Source organism: Cetorhinus maximus, chromosome 1 (genome assembly GCF_964194155.1).
Source record: "Cetorhinus maximus chromosome 1, sCetMax3.hap1.1, whole genome shotgun sequence".
NCBI classification, from domain to species: Eukaryota; Metazoa; Chordata; class Chondrichthyes; order Lamniformes; family Cetorhinidae; genus Cetorhinus; species Cetorhinus maximus.
Genome location: NC_135879.1, coordinates 133317171 through 133345091, shown reverse-complemented (window position 1 = coordinate 133345091; position 27921 = coordinate 133317171). Strand labels below are relative to the sequence as shown.

Here is a 27921-nt window from a genome sequence, read left to right as displayed (position 1 = left end):
CCCCACCTATGGCACCTCCCCATGCCCACGCAGAAGATGCAACACCTGCCCCTTCACTTCCTCTCTCCTCACCGTCCAAGGGCCCAAACACTCCTTTCAAGTGAAGCAGCATTTCACTTGCATTTCCCCTAACTTAGTCTACTGCATTCGTTGCTCCCAATGTGGTCTCCTCTACATTGGAGAGACCAAACGTAAAGTGGGCGACTGCTTTGCAGAACACCTGCGGTCTGTCCGCAAGAAAGACCCAAACCTCCCTGTCGCTTGCCATTTTAACACTCCACCCTGTTCTCTTGCCCACATGTCTGTCCTTGGCTTGCTGCATTGTTCCAGTGAAGCCCAACGCAAACTGGAGGAACAGCACCTCATCTTTACAGCACTTTACAGCCTTCCGGACTGAATATTGAATTCAACAACTTTAGATCTTGAACTCCCTCCCCCATCCCCACCCCCTTTCCGTTTCTTCCCCCTCCCTTTTGTTTTTTCCAATAATTTATATAGATTTTTCTTTTCCCACCTATTTCCATTATTTTTAAATCTATACCTGTAATGCCCTGTCAGTCTTTCCACCCCACCTCCACTAGAGCTGTACCTTGAGTGTCCTGCCACCCATTCTTAATTAGCACATTCTCTTAGATAATATCACCACCTTTAACACGTCTTTGTTCCTTTGTCTGTGACATCTTTTGATTATCTGCTCCTTTCACTGCTTGCTTGTCCCCACCCCACCCCCCACCTTAAACCAGCTTATATTTCACCCCTCTCCTAACTTTACTCAGTTCTGCTGAAGGGTCATGAGGACTCGAAACGTCAACTCTTTTCTTCTCCGCCGATGCTGCCAGACCTGCTGAGTTTTTCCAGGTAGTTCTGTTTTTGTTTTGGATTTCCAGCATCCGCAGTAGTTTTTTGTTTGAGGCTGAGGGGTGACCTAACTGATGTGTACAAAATTATGAGGGGCCTAGATAGGGTAGACAGGAAAGACCTGTTTCCCCTAGCTGAGGGGTCAATTACCAGGGGGCATAGATTTAAGGTGATTGGTAGAAGGATTAGAGGGGACATGAGGAAAAACCTTTTCACCCAGAGACTGGTGGGCATCTGAAATTCACTGTCTAAATGGGTGGTTGAGGCTAAAATGCTCAACTCATTTAAAAAGTATCTGGATCTGCATCTGAAGCACTGTAACCTGCAAGGCTACAGACCAGGTGCTGGAAAGTGGGATTAAAATGAGTGGTGCGTCTCTTTTTCATTTTTTTCTGGCCGGCACTGACATGATGGGCTGAATGGTCTCTTTCTGCGCGTAAATTTTTTATGGTTCTATAAAGCCTTCAGCTACTGTTCAGTGGAAAGGGACAACATTATTGAATTTTCAGTGGTGTGGTGTGCACTGAATTGGTATGAATAACTGCAGCATGGGTTACCAGCCAGCACAGATACTTCATGAGCCAGGGATGAAACATGTGTATAATAAGCTCGATGTACATTGGTCCAGATTTTGCAGTAGTAACGATGGCAAAACTGTCAGTGTTCACAATCATTGAAGAAAGAAAGAGAAAGACTTGTATTTATATTGCACTTTTCATATCCACTGGACTTCTCAGTGTTTTACAGCCAATGAAGTACTTTTGAAGTGTAGTTACTGTTGTAATATGGAAAATGCAGCAGCTTACTTGCGCTCAGAAAACTGCCACCAATAGCAAAGTGATAATGACCAGATAAACTGTTTTGCGTGATGTTGATTGAGGGATAAATATGAGCCAGGACACTAGAGGTAATTTCCCCGTTCTTGTTTGAAACAGTGCCATGGAATTCTTTATGTTTACCTCAGAGGCAAGACAGAATCTTGCTTTAACCTTTCATTTAAAAGGTAGCACCTCTGACAATGCAACACTCCCTCAGTACCGCACCGGAGTGACAGCCTTGATTTTTGTGCTGAAGTCCTGGAGTAGGACTTGAATCTAGAAGCTTGTAACTCAGAAGCAAGCATGCTGACCCGGAGCCACATCTGACACACATCCTCTAAACCTGAAAATGACCTCTGGAATCAACACATGTGCAGTTAAACACAGAAATCTAAACATTGCTGCCAGTGTTTCTATGTTTCTTCGTAGGGTGCGCTCTTGAAATTCTCACATACTGCAACCAAGTACAAATCACTGAACTGATGGGAACTTGCCCATTTAGAGCTGAAGAAGAGTCATTTGGATTCAAAACACTATTTCTCTCTCTCCACAGATGCTGTCAGACTTGCTGAGGCTTTCCAGCATTTTCTGTTATTATTTCAGATTTCCAGCATCTGGAGTATTTTGCTTTTGCCCTTTTGTGATATCGGTCACATTCTAAAAACCCTTGGAAATGTTGTTGAAAGAAGTGTAACTGAGTTTTTAATTTATGCACTAAATTCATAATTACTGCTTAAAAACCTTTCTGGCCCTGGTAAACCAATATATTTATGGAATGTTGGGCAGAATTTTCTACTCCAGAGACTAAGTGCAGTGGCGGGCAAGATTAGTGGCGAGTTTCTCACATCCAATTTTCTGCTTGACACCTGATTAATTATGTATAGGTGAGATTCTTGCTGAATCACATGGTGTGGAGGGCACTGATTCGTCCGCCTGCGTCACCTCATGGGGTCGAAGTTCCTGGCACCATATTTAAACACCACCTGAACCACACACATTCACTCTCTGCAGCCCAGCTGTGTGGTTGAAAGTTCCGGAAATTTTCCAGTTTCAATTTTAAATTGCATCATAACTTTGGGGTCTCAAATTGGTGGTGCTGCATTTCTACTTTGAGACCATGTTCGACCTCCCCCTGTCAGAGTTTGGGTCCCCCCTGATCTTCCTGGAGCCTCACGATGTGCAGGTAGACTTCCCTCCGGCGATTCTCCAGCCTCCCCCAGTAACCCTGGATCCCAATGTCATTGTAGTGGATATTCCTGCTCTCCCCCATGCCCCTGTGGATCTCACTCCTCCCCATCTTCAGGCTGTGCACAAGGTCACATACAGAGGAGAACCCCCCCCCACCACCAACCTAGGAGCTTGCATACCCCCCCTTTCCCTCCTTTATTATGTTTTCCTCATTTGCAGGCTGCAGTTGCCTCCCCTGACCGTGATCATCCCAGCACCGAGCTAGTCAACCCCATTTCCACCGGCTGTGAGACTATGACCATGCCCTGTAGAACAAGCTGTGCCTGACCCCCATTGAGCACACAGGCTTTGCCCCCTGGAGTGGGACTATGATGTGCGTGCCATGCATAGCCTTGTAGCATGGCCCACAGAGCCACAGGACTCCCTTTAATCTCTCACCCTGACTTCGAGGCCCACAGAGCCCCAGGACTGCCTTTAATTTCTCACCCCGACCTCTTGGCATCAGTCCAGGGACTATGACTGTCTTTCACTCAGCTCTCTGTCCCCTTAATGAATGACCACAACTGACTGTTTCCCTTCCCCCCGCCACTCCATGAATCTCTAACCCTTCCCTCTTGTGTCATACTAACCCCCCCTCTCCTTTCGTACTTTAGAGTCTGTGTGCATCCCCTCCCCTTCATGCAAATCAAATTCCATCACTCCCTTCTATGTCTGCTGTTCTGCTGCTCCATGTCAGCCTCCAGTTTCTCCACCCCCAATTTTCTTTCTGTCTGCCATCGTCCTCACCCCTCTCAAACCCTCCACAATCCCCTTCACCCTCATGTCTCTGCCATCATCGCCCCCATCCTACCAAGCCCCCTTGACCCTCATGACTGTCGTTTTCCCACCCCACCTCGGTCATCATGCTGGTCTCTGTTTTAAAGTGCAGCCCTGTCTGAGACTCGCAGCACACAATGCTGTCCTGTCGGAGTAGTGCAGCAGCCATGTTGAGCAGCCCAGCTCAACACCTGAGGCAACCACAATGCACAGTCCACTGGGGCGGTGGTGGCATAGTGGTATTATCACTGCACTGGTAATCCAGAGACCCAGGGTAATGCTCTGAGGACCAGGGTTTGAATCCCACCATGTCCGATGGTGGAATTTGAAATCAATCAATAAAAAAGAATTAAAAGTCCGCTGATGACCATGAAACCATTGTCGATTGTTGTAAAAACCCTTCTGGTTCACTAATGTCCTTTAGGGTAGGAAATCTGCTGTCCTTACCTGGTCTGGCCTACATGTGACTCCAGACCCACAGCAATGTGGTTTACTCTCAAATGCCCCCTGAACAAGGGCAATTAGGGATGGGCAATAAATGCTGGCCCAGCCAACGACACCCACATCCCATGAACAAATAAAAAAAAGCACCCAAGGCAGCCATGGTGAGCAGCCCCACCGTACACCCTCACCAGTGTGGGCTAACATTGGTGTTGCTGAGGAACTGGAGCAGCGCTCTTGCATGTAGGCTTTGAATTTTGCACTCACTTCAAAGTCACAAGTGAAGTGACTTGCACAAAAGATTAATGCAGAAGTTGAAATATCATGAACAAACTTTAAAAGGCATTTTGTAAGTAGCATGCAGCTGTGTGCCACTTACATCTGGTTGAGATTCAGACCGGTCCAATTTGGAGGGAGAACGTGATTCCGTTGAGTTACATTTTCAGTGAGTATGCGCACCATGCAAATGCATTCCCGAAATGGATCAGCATGAAAGCCAACCCGCCATCATCCCGCCATGAAAGTGGCAAATGGAAAACTCCGACTTGTTTTTCCACCGGCGGGATTCTGACTTTTGGCCTCATGGCAAATTTTCCGCCCGATAGATTTTTCTATTATGATAAAAAGTTCACATTTTTAAAATGCCTTATAAAGTTTGTTCATGATATTTCAGCTTCTGCCTGAATCCTATGTGCATGTCCCAATCATTTGTTTCGCTCTCTGTAAAATTTGACCTGAAGGGTATCAGTGCATTTTGCTTCCTGGTATGCAGTGCGTGAGAATACTTCAATGTGATAGGCTGCTTACCCTGTTTGATGACATCACTGTTGCTAGATGCCTGGAAATCGCTGCACTTGATGCCAGGTTCAAACTGATGTCAATAGGGGAAATCTACCACACAGAGTCCGCTAGATTGTTGTGGGCAACATTTATCAAGATCAGCGACAAGTGACGTTGCTCTGCTACTGATTACAAAATCCAGGCGAATAGGTCTGAACGTACATGTAGGTACCTTGCAACAGCAACAACTTGTACTTAGGTTGCACCTTTAACAAAATAAAATGTGCTGAAGTGTGGTGAAGATAACTGAAACCAGGAAATGGAAGCTGAGGGATTGGATGGTGACCAAGAGCGAGATCAAAGAGGGATGTTTTGAGAAGGTCTCGTGATACAGGTAGAGAGGTAGCAAGATGGAGGGCTGAAGGGATAAAGTTCCAGAATTTGGGACCAAAACAGCAGAAAATATAGCAGCTAAAACTGAAGTGGAGATGCATGGGAGGTCAGAAATGGAAGAGTGGATACACATTTAATCAATGAGCTGAATGAGGTTGCAGAAATATAGGAACAGGAGTAGGCTATTGGGCCTCCTTCAGCCTGTTCCATAGAAAGCAATGAACAAAGTCATATAGGGATTTGTATATGCAAATGGGGGGAAATGGTAGCAGTGGCACAGTGGTATTGTCACTGGACTAGTAATCCAGAGACCCAGGCTAATGCTCTGGGGGCCAGGGATTGAATTCTACCACGTCAGACGGTGGAATTTGCAATCAATCAATAAAAATCTGGAATTAAAAGCCTAATGATGACCACAAAACCATTGTTGATTGTTGTAAAAACCCCATCTGGTTTGCTAATGTCCTTCAGGAAAGGAAATCTGGCATCCTTGCTTAGTCTGGCCCACATGTGACTCCAGACCCACAGCAATGTGGTTGACTCTTAAATGCCCTCTGAAATGGCTGGGGAAGCCATTCAGTTCTATCAAACTACTGAAAAGTCTATAAGGAATGAAACCCAGGCATCGATTTAGACACCAGAAATGACAACGGCACAGCCAGCCCAGTCGATCGTGCAAAGTCCCCCTTACTGAGTGCTAAAATTGGGAGAGGTGTCTCACAGGCAAATCAAGCAACAGCCTGACATAATCATCCGCACACATCCATACCTTACAGATAATGTCCCAGACACCACCATCACCATCCCTGAGTATGTCCTGTCCCACCGACAGGACAAACCCTGCAGAGGCATCGGCACAATGGTATACAGTCAGGAGGGAATTGCCCTGGGAGCCCTCAACATCGACTCAAGACCCCATGAAGTCTCTTGGCATCAGGCCAAACATGGGCAAGGAAGCCTCCTGCTGATTACAATGTACCGCCCTCCCTCAGCTGATGAATCAGTGCTCCTCCATGTTGAACACCACTTGGAGGAAGCACTGAGGGTGGCAAGGACGCAGAATGTACTCTGGATGGGGACTTCAATGGCCATCACCAAGAGTGGCTCGGTAGCATCACTACTGACTGAGCTGGCTGAGTCTTAAAGGGCATAGCTGCTAGACTGGGTCTGCGGCAGGTGGTGAGGGAACCAACAAGAGGGAAAAACATACTTGACCTCATTCCTCACCAATCTGCCTGTTGTAGATGCATCTGTCCATGACAGTATTGGTAGGAGTGACCACCGCACAGTCCTTGTGGAGATGAAGTCCCATCGTTGCATTGAGGATACCCTCCATCATGTTGTGTGGAACTACCACCGTGCTAAATGGGAAAGATTTCAAACAGATGTAGCAACTCAAAACTGGGCATCCACGAGGTATCCATCAGTAACAGCAGAATTGTACTCAACCAAAGTCTGTAACCTGATGGCCTGGCATGCCTCCCACTCTACCATTAACACAAAGCCAGGGAATCAATTATGGTTTAATGAAGAGTTCAGGAGGGCATGCCAGGAGCAGCACCAGGCATACCTAAAAATGAGGCGTCAGCCTGGTGAAGCTAAACACAGCTCTACTTGCATGCCAGACAGCATAAGTAGCAAATGATAGACAGAGCTAAGCGATCCCACAACCAACAGATAAGATCTAAGCTCTGCAGTCCTGCCACATCCAGTCGTGAATGGTGGTGGACAATTAAACAACTCACTGGAGGAGGAGGCTCCATAAATATCCCCATCCTCAATAATGGGGGAGCCCAGCACATCAGTGCAAAAGACAAGGCTGAAGCATTCGCAACAATCTTCAGCCAGAAGTGCTGAGTGGATGATCCATCTTGGCCTCCTCTGGAGGTCCCCAGCATCACAGATGCCAGATTTCAGCCAATTCGATTCACTTCATGTGATATTAAGAAATGGCTGAAGGCACTGGATACTGCAAAAGCTATGGGCTCTGACAATATTCCGGCAATAGTACTGAAGACTTGTGCTCCAGAGCTTGCCGCACCCCTAGCCAAGCTGTTCCAGTGCAGCTACAACACTGGCATCTACCCGGTAATGTAGAAAATTGCCCAGTTATGTTCTCTACACAAAAAAAAGGGCAAATCCAACCCAGCCAATTACCACCCGATCAGTCTACTCTCGTTCATCAGTAAAGTGCTGGAAGGAGTCATCAACAGTGCTATCAAATAGCACTTGATTAGCAATAATCTGTTCACTGATGCCCAGTTTGGGTTCCGCTAGGGTCACTCAGCTCCTGACCTCATTACATCCTTGGTTCAAACATGGAAAAAGGAGCTGGACTCCTGAGGTGAGAGTGGCTGCCCTTGACATCAAGGCAGCATTTGACCAAGTGTGGTATCAAGGACCCCTAAGAAAACTGGAGTCAATGGGAATCAGGGAGAAAAGTCTCCACTGGTTGGAGTCATACCTAGCACAAAGGAAGATGGTTGTGGGTGTTGGAGGTCTATCGTTGTTCCAGGACATCACTGCAGGAGTTCCACAGGGTAGTGTCCTAGACAACCATCTTCAGCTGCTTCATCAATGATCTTCCTTTTATTGTAAGGTCAGAAGTGGGGATGTTCGCTGATGATTTCACAATGTTCAGCACCATTCGCGACCGCTCAGAAATTGAAAGAGTCCATGTCCAAATGCAGCAATACCTGGACAATATCCAGGCTTGGGCTGACAAGGGACAAGTAACATTCACGCCACACCAGGCAATGACCATCTCCAACAAGAGAGAAACTAACCATCACCCCTTGTCCATTCAATGGCATTACCATTACTGAATCCCCCACTATCAACATCCTGGGGGGGTTACCATTGACCAGAAACCGAAATGGACTAGCCATATAAATACTGTGGCTACAAGAGAGGTCAGGGGCTAGGAATCCTGCGATGAGTAACTCACCTCCTGATCCCCCAAAGCCTGTCCACCATCTACATAGCACAAGTCAGGAGTATGATGCAAATGCTCTCCACTTGCCTGAACAAGTGCAGCTCCAACAATACCCAAGAAGCTTGGCACCATCCTGTACAAAGCAGCCTGCTTGACTGTCACCCCCATCCACAAACATTCACTACCTCCGCCACCAACGCACAGTAGCAGCGGTGTTTACCATCTACACGATGCACTGCAGGAACTCACCAAGCCTCCTTAGACAGCACTTTCCAAACCCACGACCACTACCATCTAGAAGAACAAGGGCAGCAGATACATGGGAACACCACCGCCTGGAAGTTCCCCTCCAAGCCACTGACCATCCTGACTTGGAAATATTTACTTCACTGTCGCTGGGTCAAAATCCTGGAGCTCCCTTCCTAACAGCACTGTGGGTGTAGCTGCACTACATGGACTGTAGTGGTTCAAGAAGGCAGCTCGCCACCATCTTCTCAAGGGGTATTAGGGATGGGCAATAAATGTTGACCTAGCCAGCGATGCTTCCATCCCAGGAATGAATATGTTTAAAAAAAAGCAGCGGTGTTTTGGAATTGTTATACAAGTGGGTAGTTAAGGACATAGATATCAGCAGGATTTAGTTAAGGTTGGGAAGTTGGTGGCAGAGTTTTGTAAAGGCTGAGTTGAACGAATTCCTTGCTCATTCAGAATTGATAGAAGACTGGCTCGTGGTGGCTGAGGATTGAAGAACAGTGGTAGAAAGGTCAAGTTGGGTGTCATTAGTAAATGTGTGAATGATGATCCAATGCCTGTGAATATAGCAGCAAGACTGCACAAGGAAGAGAAGATGGTGAAAGACTGATTCTTTGGGCAGACTTGATAATTAATCTGAAATTAATTTTTTCACTTCCATTTGCACAAACCCCATCACAACTGCAGTTTCTGTGCCTGAAGCATCAGCAGATTTGTATGTCATCATTAAGGGGCACATTAATATTCAATGTATAATGGAAATTCAAAGCTTCCCATCTAGAAAGCACAAGATTTACTGCCAGACTAATCTGGTACAAGGTTCACAATGTCAAATATAAATTGCAGTTCAGGAAAAATCTGGCAAAACAATTTGACTACTAACCATTTCTTTCTGTCCATCATATTGGACTGAAGAGCCCAGCTTCTGTCCAGAGACCCAGTCTTCGGTACATCCTGAACCCCCTGTTGATGCTTTCTTTGAACTTCGAGGAATGAAGGAAATTCCTGCGTATTCCAAGATCTGCCTGCAATTACTGGGGATCCTGCATCTGAAATCAACATTAAAAAGTGTATGTTTTAAATATATGAGAGTCCCATGAATTAATTGGCAACAGAATACTGCCATTCATTTCTGAAGCTACAAAATGATTTCATCTCAATTTAGTGAAACTGCTGGTTTCGGCACTAAAGGAACCAGGAAACTAAATGAAAGGTATCCAAACCCGACAACTTCCAGTGTGATCCATGCTGATTGCCATTTTAGGTAGGGAGATAGTATGGGGATCTTTGTGTGCTGGCAGCATGCAGGGTAGGCAGATTGTGACCTCAGACAGCATGTAACGATGATTAGGCACCCAATCTGCCATTTTGGACCTCAAAGGTCCTACTAATTCCCTCACTTAAAACAGGCAGCTGATCATATATTTCACTGCATGAAGGACCCCTCCACCAATGCTATCCAAGGCGATCGCCATGCCACTTTCGGATGAGATGCTTTTGACTTTCATTTGCTGCTGCAGAGTTAGTGGAAGTATTATATATTGTAGTACCGCCAGAGTTGACAGAAATGACTTTCGTCAGATGGGAGTGGCGCTAGGCCTGTGGGAGGAGTGATCTGAAAGATCTCCAAGCAGAAAACGTACTCTCCATTACGGTTGCAAGAGTTGCATGCCTCTTTAAAATGAGATAGATGGTTTTTTGTTAACCTAAGGTATTAAGGGATGAGAGGCAAAGGAGAATATATGGACTTAGGTCACAAATCAGCCATGATCTTATTAAATGGCAGAACAGGCTCAGATCTACTTCTTGTCCTGTGTTCTTGGGCTTCAGTGTAACTTGGAGAAGGAACATAGGCAGCAGCGAGGACAAGAAGATGCCTAACTCACCTTAGGACTTCAGACAGCATTTCCCCTACCTCCATCTCACACAGGAGTACTGTGTGTGGTGGCTACGAGTCACCAAGGAGTTGGTCACTGAACTGTGCCATCTCCTTGAACTTGAAGTTTGTGTGCTACCTACATTGCATCCATTGGGTGGGGAGGGGGAGGTAAATCATGCATCATGAGCCCAGGTTTGCTAACAGGCCTTATAAATTTGTAGCCCAATGTGTTGGGCTAAGCCCATGTGAGACTTATTTGCTCCCACAATGTCCAGGTTTTAGCTGTAAAGCTACCAGCATGCCTTTCATTGGAGGTAGAATACTCTATTACTGTGTGTACAATTGCCCAAGTGAAACATCAACAATTTGAACAGGAAAGTTTCAGAGTGTTCAGGAATGGTTATTGAGCAGTGCTAGAGCCCAGACAAAAATAACAGTGTCAGTCATGAGTGTTTTACTGACAGAGCTGCCAAAAATTGTCTGGCACAAAAGCTAATTAGAGCTCAAATACTAGGAGAAAATGGAAAAACTGGCCAGAAATGGCTTGTGTATTACTAAAACAATCTACGTTATGCTATTCTAAAAAGACTTACTTGCAATGTTCAGTATCTACCAACCTTGGAGACCAATTAGAATAGGCATTAACTTCAGTTGCCTTAGACATGGGGCTCCATTCTATGAGGTGCCAGACTGGCCGACCCCATTGGCGAAAAATTTGGGAAGAACTGCCCAGGAGAACACCAGCTGCCCTACAGCTACTTAATGGCCAATTGGAAGTCCTGCCTTGGAGGGCTGCCGGCCAATCAGAGACGACAGCTTTCCAGCACTTTGGGACAGGGGATCAGGATTTGGGTCAGTGTTTGGTGGTGTCACCAGGTGCCAAGCGAGGAGGGTGGAGCTGGAATTCGACAGGCCAATGAAATGGAGAGCAATCTGTGGGGGTGGGGGAAAACCTCAGGGAGGCCCCTCTGATGGGCTGAGGGGGTCCATTAAGAAGGGCATCCCTGCCCGCCACCAGCCCACGCAGGGAAAGCCGCTGCCTCGCGCGGGCTTCTCCCACTGCCAGTTAAATCCTGCCGACAGTAGGATGCGGCCCTTAAGTAAGAATTAATTGTGCACTTACGGGCCTTAGTCAGCCCACTGGTGGACAGGCCGCCTGCCGCCCAACCCCACTGCTTGTATGATTGTGGTGAGGGCAGGGGCAGGCGGGTAGGCGACGGTCAGGTCACCCACTGGATTTAACAAGACCCATACATTCAAACCGCCGGCAGGAGAGCATAAAATCCAGTCCATGACCTTAACAGTGACAAAGATGCTTCCATGTCATTTAAATGTAATTAAGTTCTCATCGGGTACAAGGGGAGCTTCCTCCATACAACCCAAGAGCCATCATCACAGGGAGCTGTCTTTTTCCTTTAATCCGATGTTCGAGTACAATGGGCATCAGGCAGGAAAATCGCACGTATATTTGTCTCAGAACCACTCCCCACTAGTTAGTTCAGGTATTTACTGCTATCTGCCTATGTGTTGAGAATGACAGATAGGCTTTGATCCAGTTTTCAAAGCAAAACAAGGCAGGAATACTGGGCTCCTCATGAGGTTCAGAGGCAAAAGGCTGGATGCCATTATTGTAACTCTGCCCTTCATTGTCTTCATCCCATAAATGTGACTTTCTGCTTCCATACGTCTGTCATAAGCTAAGAACATAAGAACATTAAAAAATAGGAGCAGGAATAGGCCATCTGGCCCTTCAAGCCTTCTCCTCTCAAGTCTGACTGATCTGATCGTGGCCTTAACTCCACTTTCCTGCCTGTCCCCCATAACCCTTGACTCTGTAGTTTAAGTTTTGCTGACTAGCTCGCCTTGATTGGATACCCAGGGCACTTTTCTGAAGACAACCAATAGGCATTCGACTTTAGGATATGGCAATAGTAAAAAATCCAGGCCAAGCAATTCCTTCCTTGGGCATATTTAATATTCTGAAGTATTTAAAAGGTGCACTGTCATTAGGACACAGAAACTCCCAACAGGTAACAGCTAAGGCAACAACAACTTGCTTTTGCGTGGAACCTCAATGTAGTAGGAGCATTATCAGACACAATTCAACATCAAGAAACATATTAGGACAAATGATCAAAAGCTTGGTCAAAGAGGGAGGATTTAAGGAGCATCTTAAAGGAGGAATGGTAGGGAGACAGAGAGCTTCAGTGAGTGAATTCCAGAGCTTGAGGCCAAGAGGGCTGAAGGCATGGAGGTAATTGTCCACATGCATGGTAGCTGAGGAAAATAACATTTCACTATCCTTTCCTCAGCACTTAAGTCAGAAGAGACAGGGTTTTTTGGGACCATCTGGTGTTTCAAAAATAGATGAAAAAGCAAAAATCCAGAAGATACATAGAGGAAGCCTAACCTTGAGCTGGTAGTTGCTGGTGAGCTGAGGAGGGGATTTGCCATTCTGTCTGGTTCTGACTTTCACTAACAGTCTCTTTGTCCATTTGGAAAATGCCTACTTCTGATGGGAGGTTCAATCTGTTGGCACAGAAGTCAAAATGTTATTTCATATTTCCAACAATAATTATACTCTTTTCTATCTTTAGGAGATAAACTAGTGACACAGCACATATCACAACATTACAAAATGTAATTAGGATAAGGTTTTATCTTTGTAAGTCTTCATACAGCTACTCTTAACCTCAATTCTTTGGGGAGTGGGGGGAGATACTAAATGGTGTACAAAGGTCTTGTGGCACAGTGGGAAGCATTCCTGCCTCTAAGCTAGAAGCCCCAGGTTTGAGTCCCACCCCAGGACTTGATGGCCAAAGAAGGTGCGCTAATAATGTAGCCAAACAGGTTGAGGATCAACCTGCAAGTCTTTCCAACACACGCCCATGGCAGGAGGTAAGAGCAGGAGATTCTTGGTCAGCCATGTGATGGAAAGAAAGTTGGAGCCATTGACATAGGTAGGAATAGGGATATGATTCTGCAGTCAAAATTTAGGAAGCAGGACCTCAAAAGTAGTAATCTCCAGATTACTCCTGGCACCGCATGCAAGTGTGCATAGAAATAGAAGGATAGGCCAGATGAATGCATGGCTGAAGAGACAGTGCAGGAGGGAGGGCTTTAGATTCTTGGGACATATGGGTTGGTTCTGGGGGAGGTGGTACCTGTACAGGCCGGATGGGGTTTCACATAAACAAAGCCGGGACCATTTTCCTTGCTAGTGCTATTTGGGAGGGTGTCATGTCCATAAGACATGAAAGAGATCATAAACTGTATAAATCAAGCCTTATTTAAAAATGGATTTTGCTGGACCAAAAACATGGCTGCTGAAGGTCACATGATTTTGAAGTTGGCTACAGCTCTGGAAGCTTCCAAAAGTAATTACAGGACAAAGCTCAACCCTCATCCTTGTGGAATCTCACACCTATCATTGTGTGGCCCCATTACAATCAATGAAACAAGGAAGCAGCAGACAGTCTGTCTTCCCAGCCTGGATTTATAACAAAGAGAGTGAGCCATCAAAACTCGTTATACCTACGGAGGTGCCAATAACTACGATCTAACTCCTAAGGCGAGCAATGGATTTTGACCAGAAACATAGAAACTGATTGTTAACCTGAAACTGACTAATCAATGGGCAACACCACATGACTTAAGCTCATTTGGCCTTTGGAAAGTTTTGACAGAAACATAGAATAATAGAAGCAGGAGTAGGTCATTTGGCCCTTCGAGCCTGCTCCGCCATTCAATATGATCATGGCTGATCCTCTATCGCAATGCCATACTTCCACTCTCTCTTCATACCCCTTGATGCCTTTAGAATCTAGAAATCTATCTATTTCCTTCTTAAATATATTCAGTGACTTGGCCTCTGTGAAAGAGATTTCCACAGGTTCACCGCCCCCTGAGTGAAGAAGTTTCTCCTCATCACAGAAAGCATTGATAAGGTGCCAGCTCAAAGGTTATTGCGGAAAATAAAAGCTCACAGTGTAGGGGTAACATATTAGCCTGGATAGATGATTGGCTGACTGGCAGAAAACAGACAGTATGCATAAATGGGTCTTTCTCTGATTGGCAGGATGTAACGTGTGGAGCCCACAGGGGTCTATGCGTGGGCCTCAACTTTTTACAATTTACATCAATGACTTGGATGAGGGGAGCGAAGACACGGTAGCTAAATTTGCAGGCAACACAAAGATAGGTAGGAAAGTACATTGTGAAGGAGACGAGTTTGCAGACGGATATAGATAAATTGTGTGAGTGGGAAAAATCTGGCAGATGGAGTATAATGTGGGAAAATGTGAAGTTGTTCACTTTGGCAGCAAGAATAAAAATGCAGAGTATTACTTAAATGGAGAATGACTGCAGAATTCCGAGGTACAGAGGGATCTAGGTGTTCTCGTGCGTGAATCACAAAAAGGTAGTATGCAGGTACAGCAAGTAATCAAGAAGGCTAATGGAATGACATCCTTTATTACATGAGAAATTGAACATAAGAGTAAGGATGTTATGCTACAGCGATACAGGGCATTGGTGAGGCCACATCTCAAATATTGTGCGCAGTTTTGGTCTCCATATTTAAGGAATGATATAAATGCATCAGAGGCAGTTCAGGGGAGGTTTACTAGGTTGATACCTGGAATGAGGGGCTGTCTAATGAGGAAAGGGTAAACAGGCTGGGCTTGTTTTCACTGGAGTTTAGAAGAGTGAGCGGTGACTTGATTGAAGTATATGAGATCCTGAATGGTTTTGACAGGTAGATGTTGAAAGGATGTTTCCTCTTCTGGGTGATTCCAGAACTAGGAGGCTCTTATTTAAAATTAGGAGTCGCCCTTTTAGGACAGAGATGAGGAGAATTTTTTTCTCTTAGAGGATCGTGTGACTTTGGAATTCTCTGCCTCAGAAGGTGGTGGAGGTGGGGTCATTGAATATTTTTAAGGCAGAGGTAGATAGATTCTTGTTAGGCAAGGGAATCAAAAGTTATCAGGGTTAGATGGGAATGTGGAACTCGAAACACAAACAGATCAGACATGATCTTATTGAATGGTGGAGCAGGCTCGAGGAGCCAAATGGTCTACTTCTGCTCTAGTTTCGTATGTTTGTATGACTACCCGACCCCCGACACACCCCCACTGGCCACCCCCACCATTGACTACTCCTTATGGCCACCTGGCCCCCACTAAGCATTCCCCCACTGACCACCTGCCCCCTCCCCCCACTGATTTCCCCCCACAATGATGGCTCCACTCCCTCACCCCCCACCCCCCCCACACCCTTCACGGCCGATACACCCTACCCCCGCACCCTCAATCCTACCCACTTACCTTATACACTTGTATTCCCCCTGGCTTCTCAAAGTGACTGGACCTTTAAACCTACCTGCTTTTCGTGCCTTCCTTACCTGCAACCCTGCTGCCCACGACACAAGGCCTCGGGAAGCTGCTGCACTGCACCTTTTTAACCCGGCCAGAGTCAGAAGGCTCGTCGAGAAAGGAGCAGCTGCATTTCAGGGTACGTAACTAGGAGCAATCTGACTGTGGCTGCCACGCCACGGAAGTTATGGCCCACAAAATTATGGCAATATCAGGGACCTGGCTCAAGGAAGGGCTGAACTGAGTGTTAAATATTCCTGGAAACAAGATGTTCAGGCAAGATATTAAAGGAATGAAAGGAGGAGGGATGGCATATTGACTAAGGAGAACATTGCAGTGCTGGAGACAGAGCATGTTTCAGAGGGGTCAAGGGCAAAATCTATTTGGTTAGAGCTAACGAACAAAAATGGTGCAATTACATTGCTCGGCGTAGTCTATAGACCACCAACTAGAGGAATAGATGCAATGAAATTATATTGAAGTGCAAGAATTATAGAGTATTGCTGAAAAAGGACATTTTGTCAAAGCTTTTCATCTTGCACTCATCAGGAGAATTGCAAGAATTTCAAAGTCAGGGGAAGCAACAAGTTTATTCTGTATAAGAAGAGAGTGCTGATTGATTGGCAAGTGGACTCTGATAGCTAGAGAGGTTGCCATCAAGAATGCACCAGTTAATGGTGCCTGACAGTTAACTGCCAAGCATTGTTTAAAATTTAAACCAGAAAGCTTGACTCTGATTGGTAAAGGCATTGTTTATCCTGAGGAACGAACCATTGAATGGCTATCACTTATTTTGTTTAGCTGAAACAGGCGCAATCTTTTTTCAGCAATATTCAAGTTCTGTACTACCAAATGACTAATTATAGAGTACTTATAATGGGAGACTTTAATTATCTGAATATAGACTGGGATAGTAACAATGTAAAGGGCAGAGAGGGCCAAGAATTCCTAGAGTGTGGTCAGGAAAATTTTCTACAGCACTGTGTTTCCAGACCAATGAGAAAGGAGGCACTGCTAGATCTGGTTATAGGGAATGAAGTGAGCCAAGTGGATTAAGCGTCAGTAGCGTTTAGGGGGCAGTGATCATTGTATCATAAAGTTTAGGTTGGCAATGGAAAAGGCATAGACAAAGAAAAATTAACAGGGGAAAGCCAACGTCAATGAAGTAGGAATGGACCTGGCCCTGATAAATTGGAATCAAAGATTATCAGGCAAAACTGTAACTGAACAATGGGCTGCCTTTAAAGAAGAGATAGTTTGAGTATAGTCAAAGTATGTTCTTATGAAGGGGAAAAGTAGGGCAAACAAATCCAGAGCTCCCTGGATGATGAAAGAGACAGAGATTACAATGAAGAAAAAGTGTACTTATGACAGATGTCAAGTGGATAATACAATTGAGAACCAGGCCAAATATAGGATGTTCAGAAGGAAATTGAAAAAGCAGATCAGAGAAGCAATGGGAGACTATGAGAAGGGATTGACAGCTAACATCAAAGTCTTCTTTAGACATATAGATAGTGAAAAGGTGGTAAGAGAAAGAGCGGGTTAGGACCAAAAAGGGGATTTATGCATGGAGGCAGGGGGCATGGAATTATTTTTTTATGTGAATATGTTAAATGGCAGAAATTAAACTTTCTAGTGCTTAGGGGAAAAAATCTAAAAATAAGCTGCATAAATTCTTTGATGCACCACATGCGTAAATACTAATGGATGATTGCCAATTAGATAATGGAGGTCAAAATATTCATATGTGGTACTCTTAACTACTTTATATAGGTTATTTTGAGAGTTACCCAGAAGGAAAAAACAGTAAAACTTGGCAATGACTGGTACTGGTCTGAACTGGAAATCTATTTTAAGATATACAAGATCAGTTTGGACCAGTATCAGTCATTTCCCAAGTTTTACTGATTCTTTCCCACTGGGTAGGCACCAGACCATAACATTGATGCTGGCACTGCTCAAAATCTAAACAAACACATTTGAGTCCTGACCTGAAGAGCCCCCACTACACTGTGGTGAAACAATAGCCTTTGAACAGCAGCCAGTGTTTGTGGCACAATTGTGCTGAAAAATTTAACTTCCTTTTAGGACTTGCAAGTCTTAAAGAAATAAAAAAAAATTGGGCCTGTCAAGGAAAGGAATGTTAGAATTGGTACATAAATTACTTTGGACATCCAATATCAGCATAAGATATTCATCAGATATAGCACTGTTAAATGTGGAGTCTCTGTGAGTGAGATTCCCTATCAGTGCTGAATTAAGGGCAATCTTACAGTGGCCCCATGCCCACTATGAATTAGTTGAAACAGTCCAAGCTCATTTCATAAAGGAGGGCGCTTGTGACCTGCAGACAGGGAAGGTTTTTACTCATCATTTAATAATTTCATGTGTAAGACTTTAATGCAACCTTGATCATTTGATCTAATTTCCGCGATGGCAATATTTCTTGTCTTTAATCTTCAACATTGAACAATTCTTAAAAAAGTGAATTTTTGGAGACTTCATGTATAACATGCAGTGTTGCAGAATGAGAGTGTAGATTGGAGAGTCAGGTGCAGAGGCCAGCATTCCTGTTTTGCAGCTTTCTTTATGTTTTAAACAGTAAATTCTCAGACACTTCACGCCTGTTGTGAATCCCGCTCAATGGCAGCACAGATTGGGGAATTAAGCACAGAGAACAATAATCTCAATTTGAAGTGCACCTGATTATCAAGCCGTTAAATATAAAAGCTACGTGAAGTAATTTAAATAATCAGGAAATTAGGTGTGCCACACATTGGACTCACTGATCTCCAATCCCTGCTACCATCAAGTCAGACCATACTAAAAACAGCCTCAAAACATGTTTTGCCTTTGTTATCAATAGCTTACTTCTTTTCAAATTTGCTTTTGGGCAGACCTGAAAGGGTCTAGAGGATTGGCATGTCAAAGAGGGTACAAATTTAAAAATATATCATTGGACCTCTTAATGCCTAATAGGTAATGATTTATTATAATGTCAAGAAAACAAGAAATTGTAATGTTTTCCATCTGCTAATATCAATGCCATTTTCTTATGTACTGGAAGACAGGCAGGTGGGGTAATTGGAGTAAGAGCCAGAGTGAGTGCACGAGTCTAAAACCAACAGTAAGAAGTGGTTTTGGAATGTTAATGAACCAAGAGGAACCTCAATTAGAGTTTTACATAAAGTAGTAGCAGGGGTGGTTTAGAACTGAGTTGTTTTAGTTCAAAGGGGGATATATGCAGGTTGTAAAAGGTGTAAATGAGGTAAAGATAGGGTAAGTTTCTTTTTACAAGTCTAAGAGCTAGGGTAACAAAATGAGTTTAATCAATTCTGGGAAGAAAGCATTTCTGAAGAGACTGGTTGAGACAATAGAGAGATCAAAGGGGAGGAATGCATTTAAAGAAAAACTGATGCCTAGGTAGGGGTAGCTGGTTAGATCTCCCAGAAGACAGTAGGGGTAGCTGGTTAGATCTCTCAGAAGACAGCAGGGTAGCTGTTTAGACCTCGCAGAAGACAGTGTGAACAAGGCCAGACCTGGGCCAGGATTTTTCCTTTGGCGGGCAGGTGGGGCGAGAGCAGGCAGAGGTGGGTCCGGAGCCAATTGTCACCCGCGTTCGGCTCCGTGCTGCCATTTTACGTAGGCGGGCCTTAAGTAATATGTGACCAGTAGCTCTCAGCGCTATCTGTGCGGGCGGGGGGAGGAGGGAGAGTCGGGGCCAGCGATCTTCTGCGCATGTGCGTGAAAGAGAGCAGCAATCTCCCTGAGGCAGGGAGATTGAACGGATATTAAAATAATGAAAGAAATGATTAAAAAATTTATTTAAACACGTGACTGTGTCACATGAGTGGGGACATGTTTTTATATTTGTGGAAATTTATGTATTTATTTAATAAAAGCTTCAGGAAACTTCCTCCCGCTCATGGATGAGGTTTACTGAAAAACGTGAAGGCCGCTTGGGCTTTTCGCCTGCTCATCAACCTTGAGGTTGGACGGGAAGCATTTACAAGTGGCTCAATTGATTTCTTAATGGTTTTAATAGGCTGTTTACATTTCGGCGGGGGTGCAGCTGAACAAAATATTGCGATGGCACACGATGACGTTGGGACGCACACCCAACGTCATCGTGCGTCATTTTACGCGTCGGTGTGTCGACGTCTACATGCCGACCGGAAGGTTCTGCCCCTGAAGACGCAGCTGTTGTCAGCCTCAGAGGACATCCCAGGGAAAAAGGCACTGTGTGGTAAAAATTGTTCGAACTCTATAGATTTTAAAATCTATATGGATAATTGTTGAACAGAAAAGGGGAAGGTTAGCTCTGAGGGTAAAGTTAAGATTCTTGTGGAACTGTTTTAAAGTGCAGTTTACTGTGTAAAGCCATTCTTGTGTTTAAGTGCAATTGTGTTTTTTTCCCTTTATTCTTTTAATAAATGTTTACTTCACTATAAATTCATCACAGGTAGTTAGGGACATCATTTCCTGATTTTAGAACCTCTCCTCATACTATACAAATTGCAAAAAACATTTTGGCAGCTGTTCCAAGTTTCCCTCAGGAATTTGGGCAGCTCGGCATTTACCATAAGCCATGTCATAACAATAAACAAAATTAAATAATACAGAATTTTAATTTGCCTGCTGTATAACTATGATAACATTAATGTGAAACGCGTGGTAGTGTAATTACTGTACACAATGAAAGGTAAGACATTTTGTGAAACATATAATTTTACTCATACGTACTTTTGCTCTTCCGATCCCAGTTGTTTGGTCTGCCAGTGCCATTTCTCCAATTTGTCCTTCTCAGCTTCATCCCAGTTTTCCTGTTGTCCGTCCTCATCCGTTTTGAGGACCAGTATCTCTGTTTGCTCCGATGTTGACTTTTGTTGCTCTCCCTTCTGCCACTGTTGCTCCTCTTCTGCCTGCATTCGTCCCTTGTCTTCTGCCTGCCAACTCTCTGTTTCCACCATATTCTAGCAGTTAAAGGTACAATTGAGTTTCTAGATCAAAACAATATACATAACTTGTCTAATACAAAAACAAAATACTGTGGGTGCTGAAAATCTGAAATAAACACAGAAAATGCTTGAAAATACTTAGCAGCTCTGGCAGTCATCTGTGGGGAGAGAAACTGAGTTCAGGTTTCAAGTCAATGGCCTTTTATCAGAACTGGAAAAAGTTAGAGATGCAACAGGTTTAAAGCAAGTAGAGAGGGAGGGAAAGTGGCAGCATAGGAAAAGAACAAATAGCCTGATCTGTGTTAGGATGGAAGACAGGAGAGATTAAATTACAAATTATATGATTCACCAAGGAAAAGCGGTGGGGGAGGGGGTAATGGGGCAAATAAATGAACAAAAGATGGGCTGAATAATCCGAGGGGTGTATGGCACGCCACACCATGGAAACCATGTTGGCGTGGAGTCAACGTGCTCCACGCCGACCCGCCCTGCAGCCATATCGTACTGCGGGGTGGACTAACGAGGGCCGAATGTGACTTCCGCCTCTCAGTGGAGTGCAAGTCCCACCCTCTGGAGCTGCCAGCCAATCCGAATGCTGGAAGCTCCATCAGTCCCAACAGTTCCAAGAAGGCGTCAGTGACAGCTGCCAGAACAGCAGGAGAAGAGGGAGATCAAGGCCCTTGGATCCCTGGAATCGTTAAGTCTGGGGTCTTGGGCCAGGAGAGTTTGGGTAGGTTAGGGAGAGAGGCAAGAGGGGAGGGGATTGGTTTAAAGAAATGAGAGGGTGGGAAGGAAGGCGGGGAGGGGTGGTTTGGCCTAAGGGGGACTGCCTCATGATCAGCAAAAGCAGCCCCTGAAAAGTGACCCTCTCCCTTTCTTCCTGCCCTTCAAGCACTTGAGTTAAAAGATCAGGCTTGTGGGTGGGAAGGGCACCCATCATATTTTACGTGCCCCTCCCCCCACTGGAAACATGCCCGCCGGGGCCATGTAAAATTCAGCCCGATGTGTCTAGAAGAGGTGTAAATGGAAAAATGCAGAATCAGTATTAACAGCTGCCATCCAAAAACAAACAAACCCCATAAAAAATGATCTGAAGTTATTGAAATCTGGAAGGCTGTAAAGAGCTTAATCGAGAAATGAAATGCTGTTCCTTGAGCTTATGTTGAGCTTCATTGGAATAGTGCAGGAGACTGAGGACAGAGATGTCAGAGTGAGAGAGTGGAGCAGAGAATTAAAATGACAGAAGACTGGAAGCTCAGGATCTGAAAGCCTCGAGATGATTGGTAGGTCAAAGAGTAGGTAAACTTAATAGAGGTGCTCTGCGAATCCATCACTCTGTCTATGTTTGGTCTCCTCAAAGTAAAAGAGACTGCATCATGAGCAGCGAATACAGTATACCAAATTGAAAGAAATACAAATAAGTCATTGTTTCACCTGTAAGGCATATTTGGGGCCTTGGACATTGAGTAGGAAAGAGGCAACATGGCAGATGTAGCATCTCTTGTACTTGTATGGGAAGGAGCGTTGGGAAGAGGAGGTTGTGTTGGTGGGTGATAGTGAAGTGGAAAGAACAGTCCCTTGCTGAGTGAGGAGAGGAAGTGAAGATGTGCTTGGTGATGGCATCACATTGGAGGTGGCAGAAATGCCAGAGGGTGAGTTCTCGAATATGAAGGCTCCAACATATTGCCTCTGTGCTTGCTTTAAACCTGCTACACCTTGAGCTTCTTTCATTTCTGATGAAAGGTCATCGACCTGAAACATTAACTGTTTCTCTCTCCACAGATGCTGCCAGACCTACTGTGTATTTTCAGCATTTTCTGTTTTTATTATAACCTTCACCTCTTGACGACTTACGTCTTAGCATAATGACAGACCAAACTTGTGTTACCAATGCCAAGCCAATCATCAGCATTCCCTTGGTATTGTCCATCTGTTAGCAATGAAAGATTTAAATTTCTAAATAAAAAAACTGAAGATGCTGGAAATCTGAACCAAGAAAGAGTAAAAATAACAAACATGCAGCAAACTGGTCAGCACCGATGGAGAGAAAAGATAAGTCAACTTTTCAGAGTTAACCTTAATCATGACTGTCTTGAGATCACATCAGAATAAGACTGTCTGAAAGTATTCAAGCTCTGCTCACACTCCATTGGAATGCCACACAGAAGAAAGTATGAGCTATCTGCATATGTACAGAAGCACTGCTACAAGAAAAAGATTTGTGGCCATGTTTCTCTGTCCTGCTGCTTGACAGCCTTGCTCTGTTCTGAAACTTATGCTGCATAAGAGAAATCTGGTGTGGAGTATAATTTCTAGATTAACAAACGAGAGATCCTGCATCTACATTAATATGCAAATAGATGGAGACATTGGGAGTGAATTTTCGCAGACTTCCCCTGCTATGTTGCTGTAACTTCCTCAGAAATCCCACTTACAAATGTAAACGGGGTTTCTGCTGAAGTTAACACAGTGGAGCAAGAGAAACCCTGAGGAAATTCACCGCCACTGAAACAAGATAAACTTACACCACTGCCAATATTATGCAGGAGCTTGTCAAGTGTCCTTTAAATGCAGGCAGTTAAATACAAATCAGAAAAAAGCAATTGTACATTTTTAAAATAAAATGGTTGCCTTATTAATGAAATGTAAAATAAAGACTAAACTTAATACAAATCTGTCTTAAAAATGGAAATACCAGGAGTGGTCAAACAGTTTTGGTAATTCCAAAAATACCAGGTTTGTGTTTTTCAGGACTCAGATACAAGAACATGGCATCTCTCGATTGGATACCTGAACTATTGAGATAATGCAACATAATCTGACTTTTAGAAGTTTATTCATTCATGGGATCTGGGCATTGTTGGCTAGACCAGCATTTGTTGCCCACCCTAATTGCCCTTGAGAAGGTGTGTTGAGCTGCTTTCTTGAAATGCTGCAGTTCATGTGGTGTAGGTACACCCACAGTGCTGTTAGGGAGGGAGTTCCAGGGTTTTGACCCAGCGACAGCGAAAGAACGGCAATATATTTCCAAGCCAAGGATGGTGTGAAGCTTGGAGGGGAACTTCCAGGTGGTGGTGTTCCCATGTATCTGCTGTCCTAGTCCTTCTAGGTGGTAGGAGTAGCGGGTTTGGAAGGTGCTGTTAAAGGAGCCTTGGTGAGTTGCTGCATTGTATCTTGTAGATGGTACACACTCCTGCCACTGTGCACTGGTGGTGGAGGGAGTGAATATTTAAGGTGATGGACGGGGTGCCAATCAAACGAGCTGCTTTGTCCTGCTTGGTATTGAGCTTCTTGAGTGTTGTTGAGCTTCTTGAGTCTTGCCTCATCTAGGCAAGTGAAGAATATTCCATCAAGCTCCTGACTTGTAGATGGTGGACAGGTTTTGGGGAATCAGGAGGTGAGTTACTTGCCATAGAATTCCCAGTGTCTGACCTGCTCTTATAGCTACAGTATTCATGTGGCTAGTCCAGTTCAGTTTCTGGTCAATGGTAACCCCCAGGATGTTGATAGTGGGCGATTCAGTGATGGTAATACCATTGAACATCAAGGGACGATGGTTGGATTCTCTCTTGTTGGAGATGGTCATTGCCTGACACTTGTCTGGTGTGAATGTTACTTGCTACTTGTCAGCCCAAGCCTGGATATTGTCCTGGTCATGCTGCATTTGGACATAGACTGGCCTCAGTATCTGAGGAGTCGCAAATGGTACTGAATATTGTGCAAACATCAGCGAACATGCCCACTTCTGACCTTATGATGGAAGGAAGGTCATTGATGAAACAGCTGAATTGGGTTGGGCTGAGGACACTACCCTGAGGAACTTCTGCAGTGGTGTCCTGGAGCTGAGATGATTGACCTCCAACAACCACAACCATCTCCCTTTGTGCTATGCATGACTCCAACCAGTGGAGAATTTTCCCCCTGATTCCCATTCACTAAGGCTCCTTGATGCCATACTTGGTCAAAAGCTGCCTTGATGTCAAAGACAAGTCACTCTTACCTCACCTCTTGAGTTCAGCTCTTTTGTCCATGTTTGGATCAAGGATGTAATGAGGTCAGGAGTTCAGTGCTTTCAGCCTTTTCTTCTTAGCATGTGGAGTGAATCGAATTGTCTGAAGACTGTCATGTTTGATGTCGGGGGTCTAAGGAGGAGGCTGAAATGGATCAGCCACTAGCCACTTCTGGCTTAGGATGGCTACAAATGCTTCAACCTTGTCTTTTGCACTGACGTCCCAGGCTCCCCCATCACAGAGGGTGGGAATATTTGTGAAGCCTCCTCCTCCAGTTAGTTGTTTAATTGTCCATGCACCATTTATGACTGGATGTGGCAGGACTGCAGATCTTAGATCTGATTCATTGTTGTAGGATCACTTAGCCCTGTCTATTGCAAGATACTTCTGTTGTTTTGCATGCAAGTAGTCCTTGCAGTAGTAGTAGCTTTACCATGTTAGCACTTCATTTTTTGGTATGCTTGCTGCTGCTCCTGGCATGCCCTCCTGCGCTCTTCATTGAACCAGGGTTGATTCCCCCGATTGATGGTACTGGTAGGATGGGGATGTGCCAGTCCATGAGGTTATAGATTATAATTGACAATTCTGCTGCTACTGATGGATGCCTCATGGATGACCAGTTTTGAATCGCTAGGTTTCTTTGAAATCTTTCTCATTTAGCACGTTGGTAGTGTCACACAATACGATGGAGGGTATCCTCAATGTGAAGACGGAACTTCAGCCCCACAAGGACTGTGCTATGGTCACCCCTACTGATACTGTCATGGACAGATGCATCTGCAACAGGTAGATTGGTGAGAAGGAGGTCAAGTGTGTTTTTCCCTCTTGTTGGTTCCCTCACCACCCGCCACAGACCCAGTCTAGCAGCTATGTCATTTAGGACTCAGCCAGCTCGGGCAGTAGTGGTGCTACCGAGCCACTCTTGGTGGTCGATATTGAAGTTCCCCAGAGTACATTCTGTGCCCTTGTCACCCTCAGTGCTTCCTCCAAGTGGTGTTCAACATGGAGGAGCGCTGATTCATCAGCTGAGGGGGGTGGGGGAGGAGCTGTAGGAGGAGTGGGTGGTAATCAGCAGGAGGTTTCCTTGCCCATGTTTGACCTGATGCCATGAGACTTCATGGGGTTTGGCTTCAACATTGAGGGCTCCCAAGGCAACTGCCTCCCGACTGGGACAGGACTTACCAGGGATAGTGATGATAGTGTAGGGGATATAAAGGGGAAGCTTGTGGCAGATACTGAGGGCTCAAAACAGCGGAAGCTCCAGAGGAGTATAGAATGTGTAAAGGGTAACTTAAAAAGGAAATCAGGAGAGCAAAAAGGGGGCTTGAAAAAACATTGGCAGGTAAAATAAAGGAAAATCCAAAGTTATTTTGCAAGTACATTAAGAGTAAGAGGATAACTAGGGAAAGAGTAGGACCCATTAAGGACCATGGTGGTAATTTGTGTGTGGAGCCAGAACGTAGGTAGGGTTCTAAATGAATACTTTGTGTCAATGTTCACAAGTGAGAAGGACGACATGGGCATGGAAATCAGGCAGAAGGACTGTGATATAATTAAATAAATTAGCATAGAAAGAGAGGAGGTTCTAAGTGGTCTGGCAGGCTTAAAAGTAGATAAATCTCCAGGCCTGGATGAAATGTATCCAAGGTGTTGAGTAAGGCAAGGGGGGAGATAGCAGGGGCGCTAGCAATAATTTTCAATACCTCTCTGGCCACAGGAGAGGTGCCAGAGGACTGGAGGACAGCCAATGCGGTATCGTTATTCAAGAAGGGAGAAAAGGATAAATCAGGGAACTACAGGCCAATCAGTCTAACCTCAGTGGTGGGGAAATTATTAGCAATTCTGAGGGACAGAATTAATCTAGACTTGGAGAGGCAGGGATTAAACAAGGACAGTCAGCATGGATTTGTTAAGGGGAGGTCATGTCTGACCAATTTGATTGAATTTTTCGAAGAGGTGACCAGGTGTGTAGATCAGGGCAATGCATTTGGCGTAGTCTACTTGGACTTCGGCAAAGCTTTTGATAAGGTCACGCATGGGAGATTGATAATGAAGATAAGAGCCCATGGAATCCAAGGCAAATCGGCAAATTGGATCCAGAATTGCCTGAATGGCAGGAAGCAGAGGGTGATGGTCGAGGCTGTTTTTGTGACTGGATGCCTGTGTCCAGTGGGGTTCCACAGGGATCAGTGTTGGGTCCCTTGCTGTTTGCGGTATATATAAACGATTTAGACTTGAATGTAGTAGGGTTGATCAGTAAGTTTGCGGATGACACGGATATTGGTGGGGTGGTAAATAGTGAGGAGGATAACCTTAGATTACAGCAGGATATAGGCAGGCTGGTCAGGCGGGCTGGTCAAGTGGGCTGATCAGTGGCAAATGGAATTTAATCTGGATAAGTGTGAGGTGATGCTCTTGGGCAGGACAAACAAGGCATGGAAATACACGATGAATGGTAGGACCCTTGGTGTGCATGTCCACCGGTCCCTTAAGGTAGTGGGACAGGTAGATGAGGTGGTTAAGAAGGCATATAGGATACTTGCCTTTATTAGCAGAGGCATAGAATATAAGAGCAGGGAGGTTATGCTGGAACTGTATAAAACACTGGTTAGGCCACAGCTAGAGTATTGTGTGCAGTTCTGGAATCCGCATTATAGGAAGGATGTGATTGCACTAGAGAGAGTGCAGAGGAGATTTACCAGGATGTTGCCTGGGCTGGAGAGTTTTAGTTATGAGGAGAGATTGGATAGACTGAGGTTATTTCCCTTGGAGCAGAGGAGATTGAGGAGGGACATGATTGAGGTGTATAAAATTATGAGGGGCATAGATAGGGTAGACAGGAAGGAACTTTTCCCCTTGGTGGTGGGGTCAATAACCGGGGGCATAGGTTTAAGGTAAAGGGCAGGAGGCTTAGAGAGGATGTGAGGATGAATTTTTTCACCCAGAGGGTGGTGGGAATCTGGAACTCACTGCCTGAAAGGGTGGTAGAGGCAGAAATCCTCATAACATTTAAGAAGTATTTGGATGTGCACTTGCGATGCCATGGCACACAAGGCTATGGGCCTAGTGCTGGAAAATGGGATTAAAATAGTTAGGTACTTGTTTGACCATCGCAGACTCGATGGGCCGAAGGGCCTTTTTCTGTGCTGTAGGCCTCTATGATTCTCTGACATTGTCTGTCAGGTATGATTTGGTGTGTATGACTGTGTCAGGCTGGT

General features: G+C 44.9%; 1 protein-coding gene across 16 annotated transcripts in view; it reads right to left on the bottom strand.

The window, feature by feature from the left end:
* The window catches only part of LOC144683641 (LIM and calponin homology domains-containing protein 1-like), a 485528-nt gene that overhangs the window by 32549 nt on the left and 425058 nt on the right, over positions 1 to 27921 (bottom strand). For all 16 annotated transcript variants that reach the window (XM_078546886.1, XM_078546926.1, XM_078546934.1 and 13 more), the window contains 3 exons: positions 20479 to 20708; positions 12771 to 12889; positions 9365 to 9530 (listed from right to left, as the gene is read on the bottom strand). In XM_078546886.1, the coding sequence (XP_078403012.1) occupies positions 9365 to 9530; positions 12771 to 12889; positions 20479 to 20708 (515 nt within the window). The remainder of the gene's footprint in view (positions 1 to 9364; positions 9531 to 12770; positions 12890 to 20478; positions 20709 to 27921) is intronic.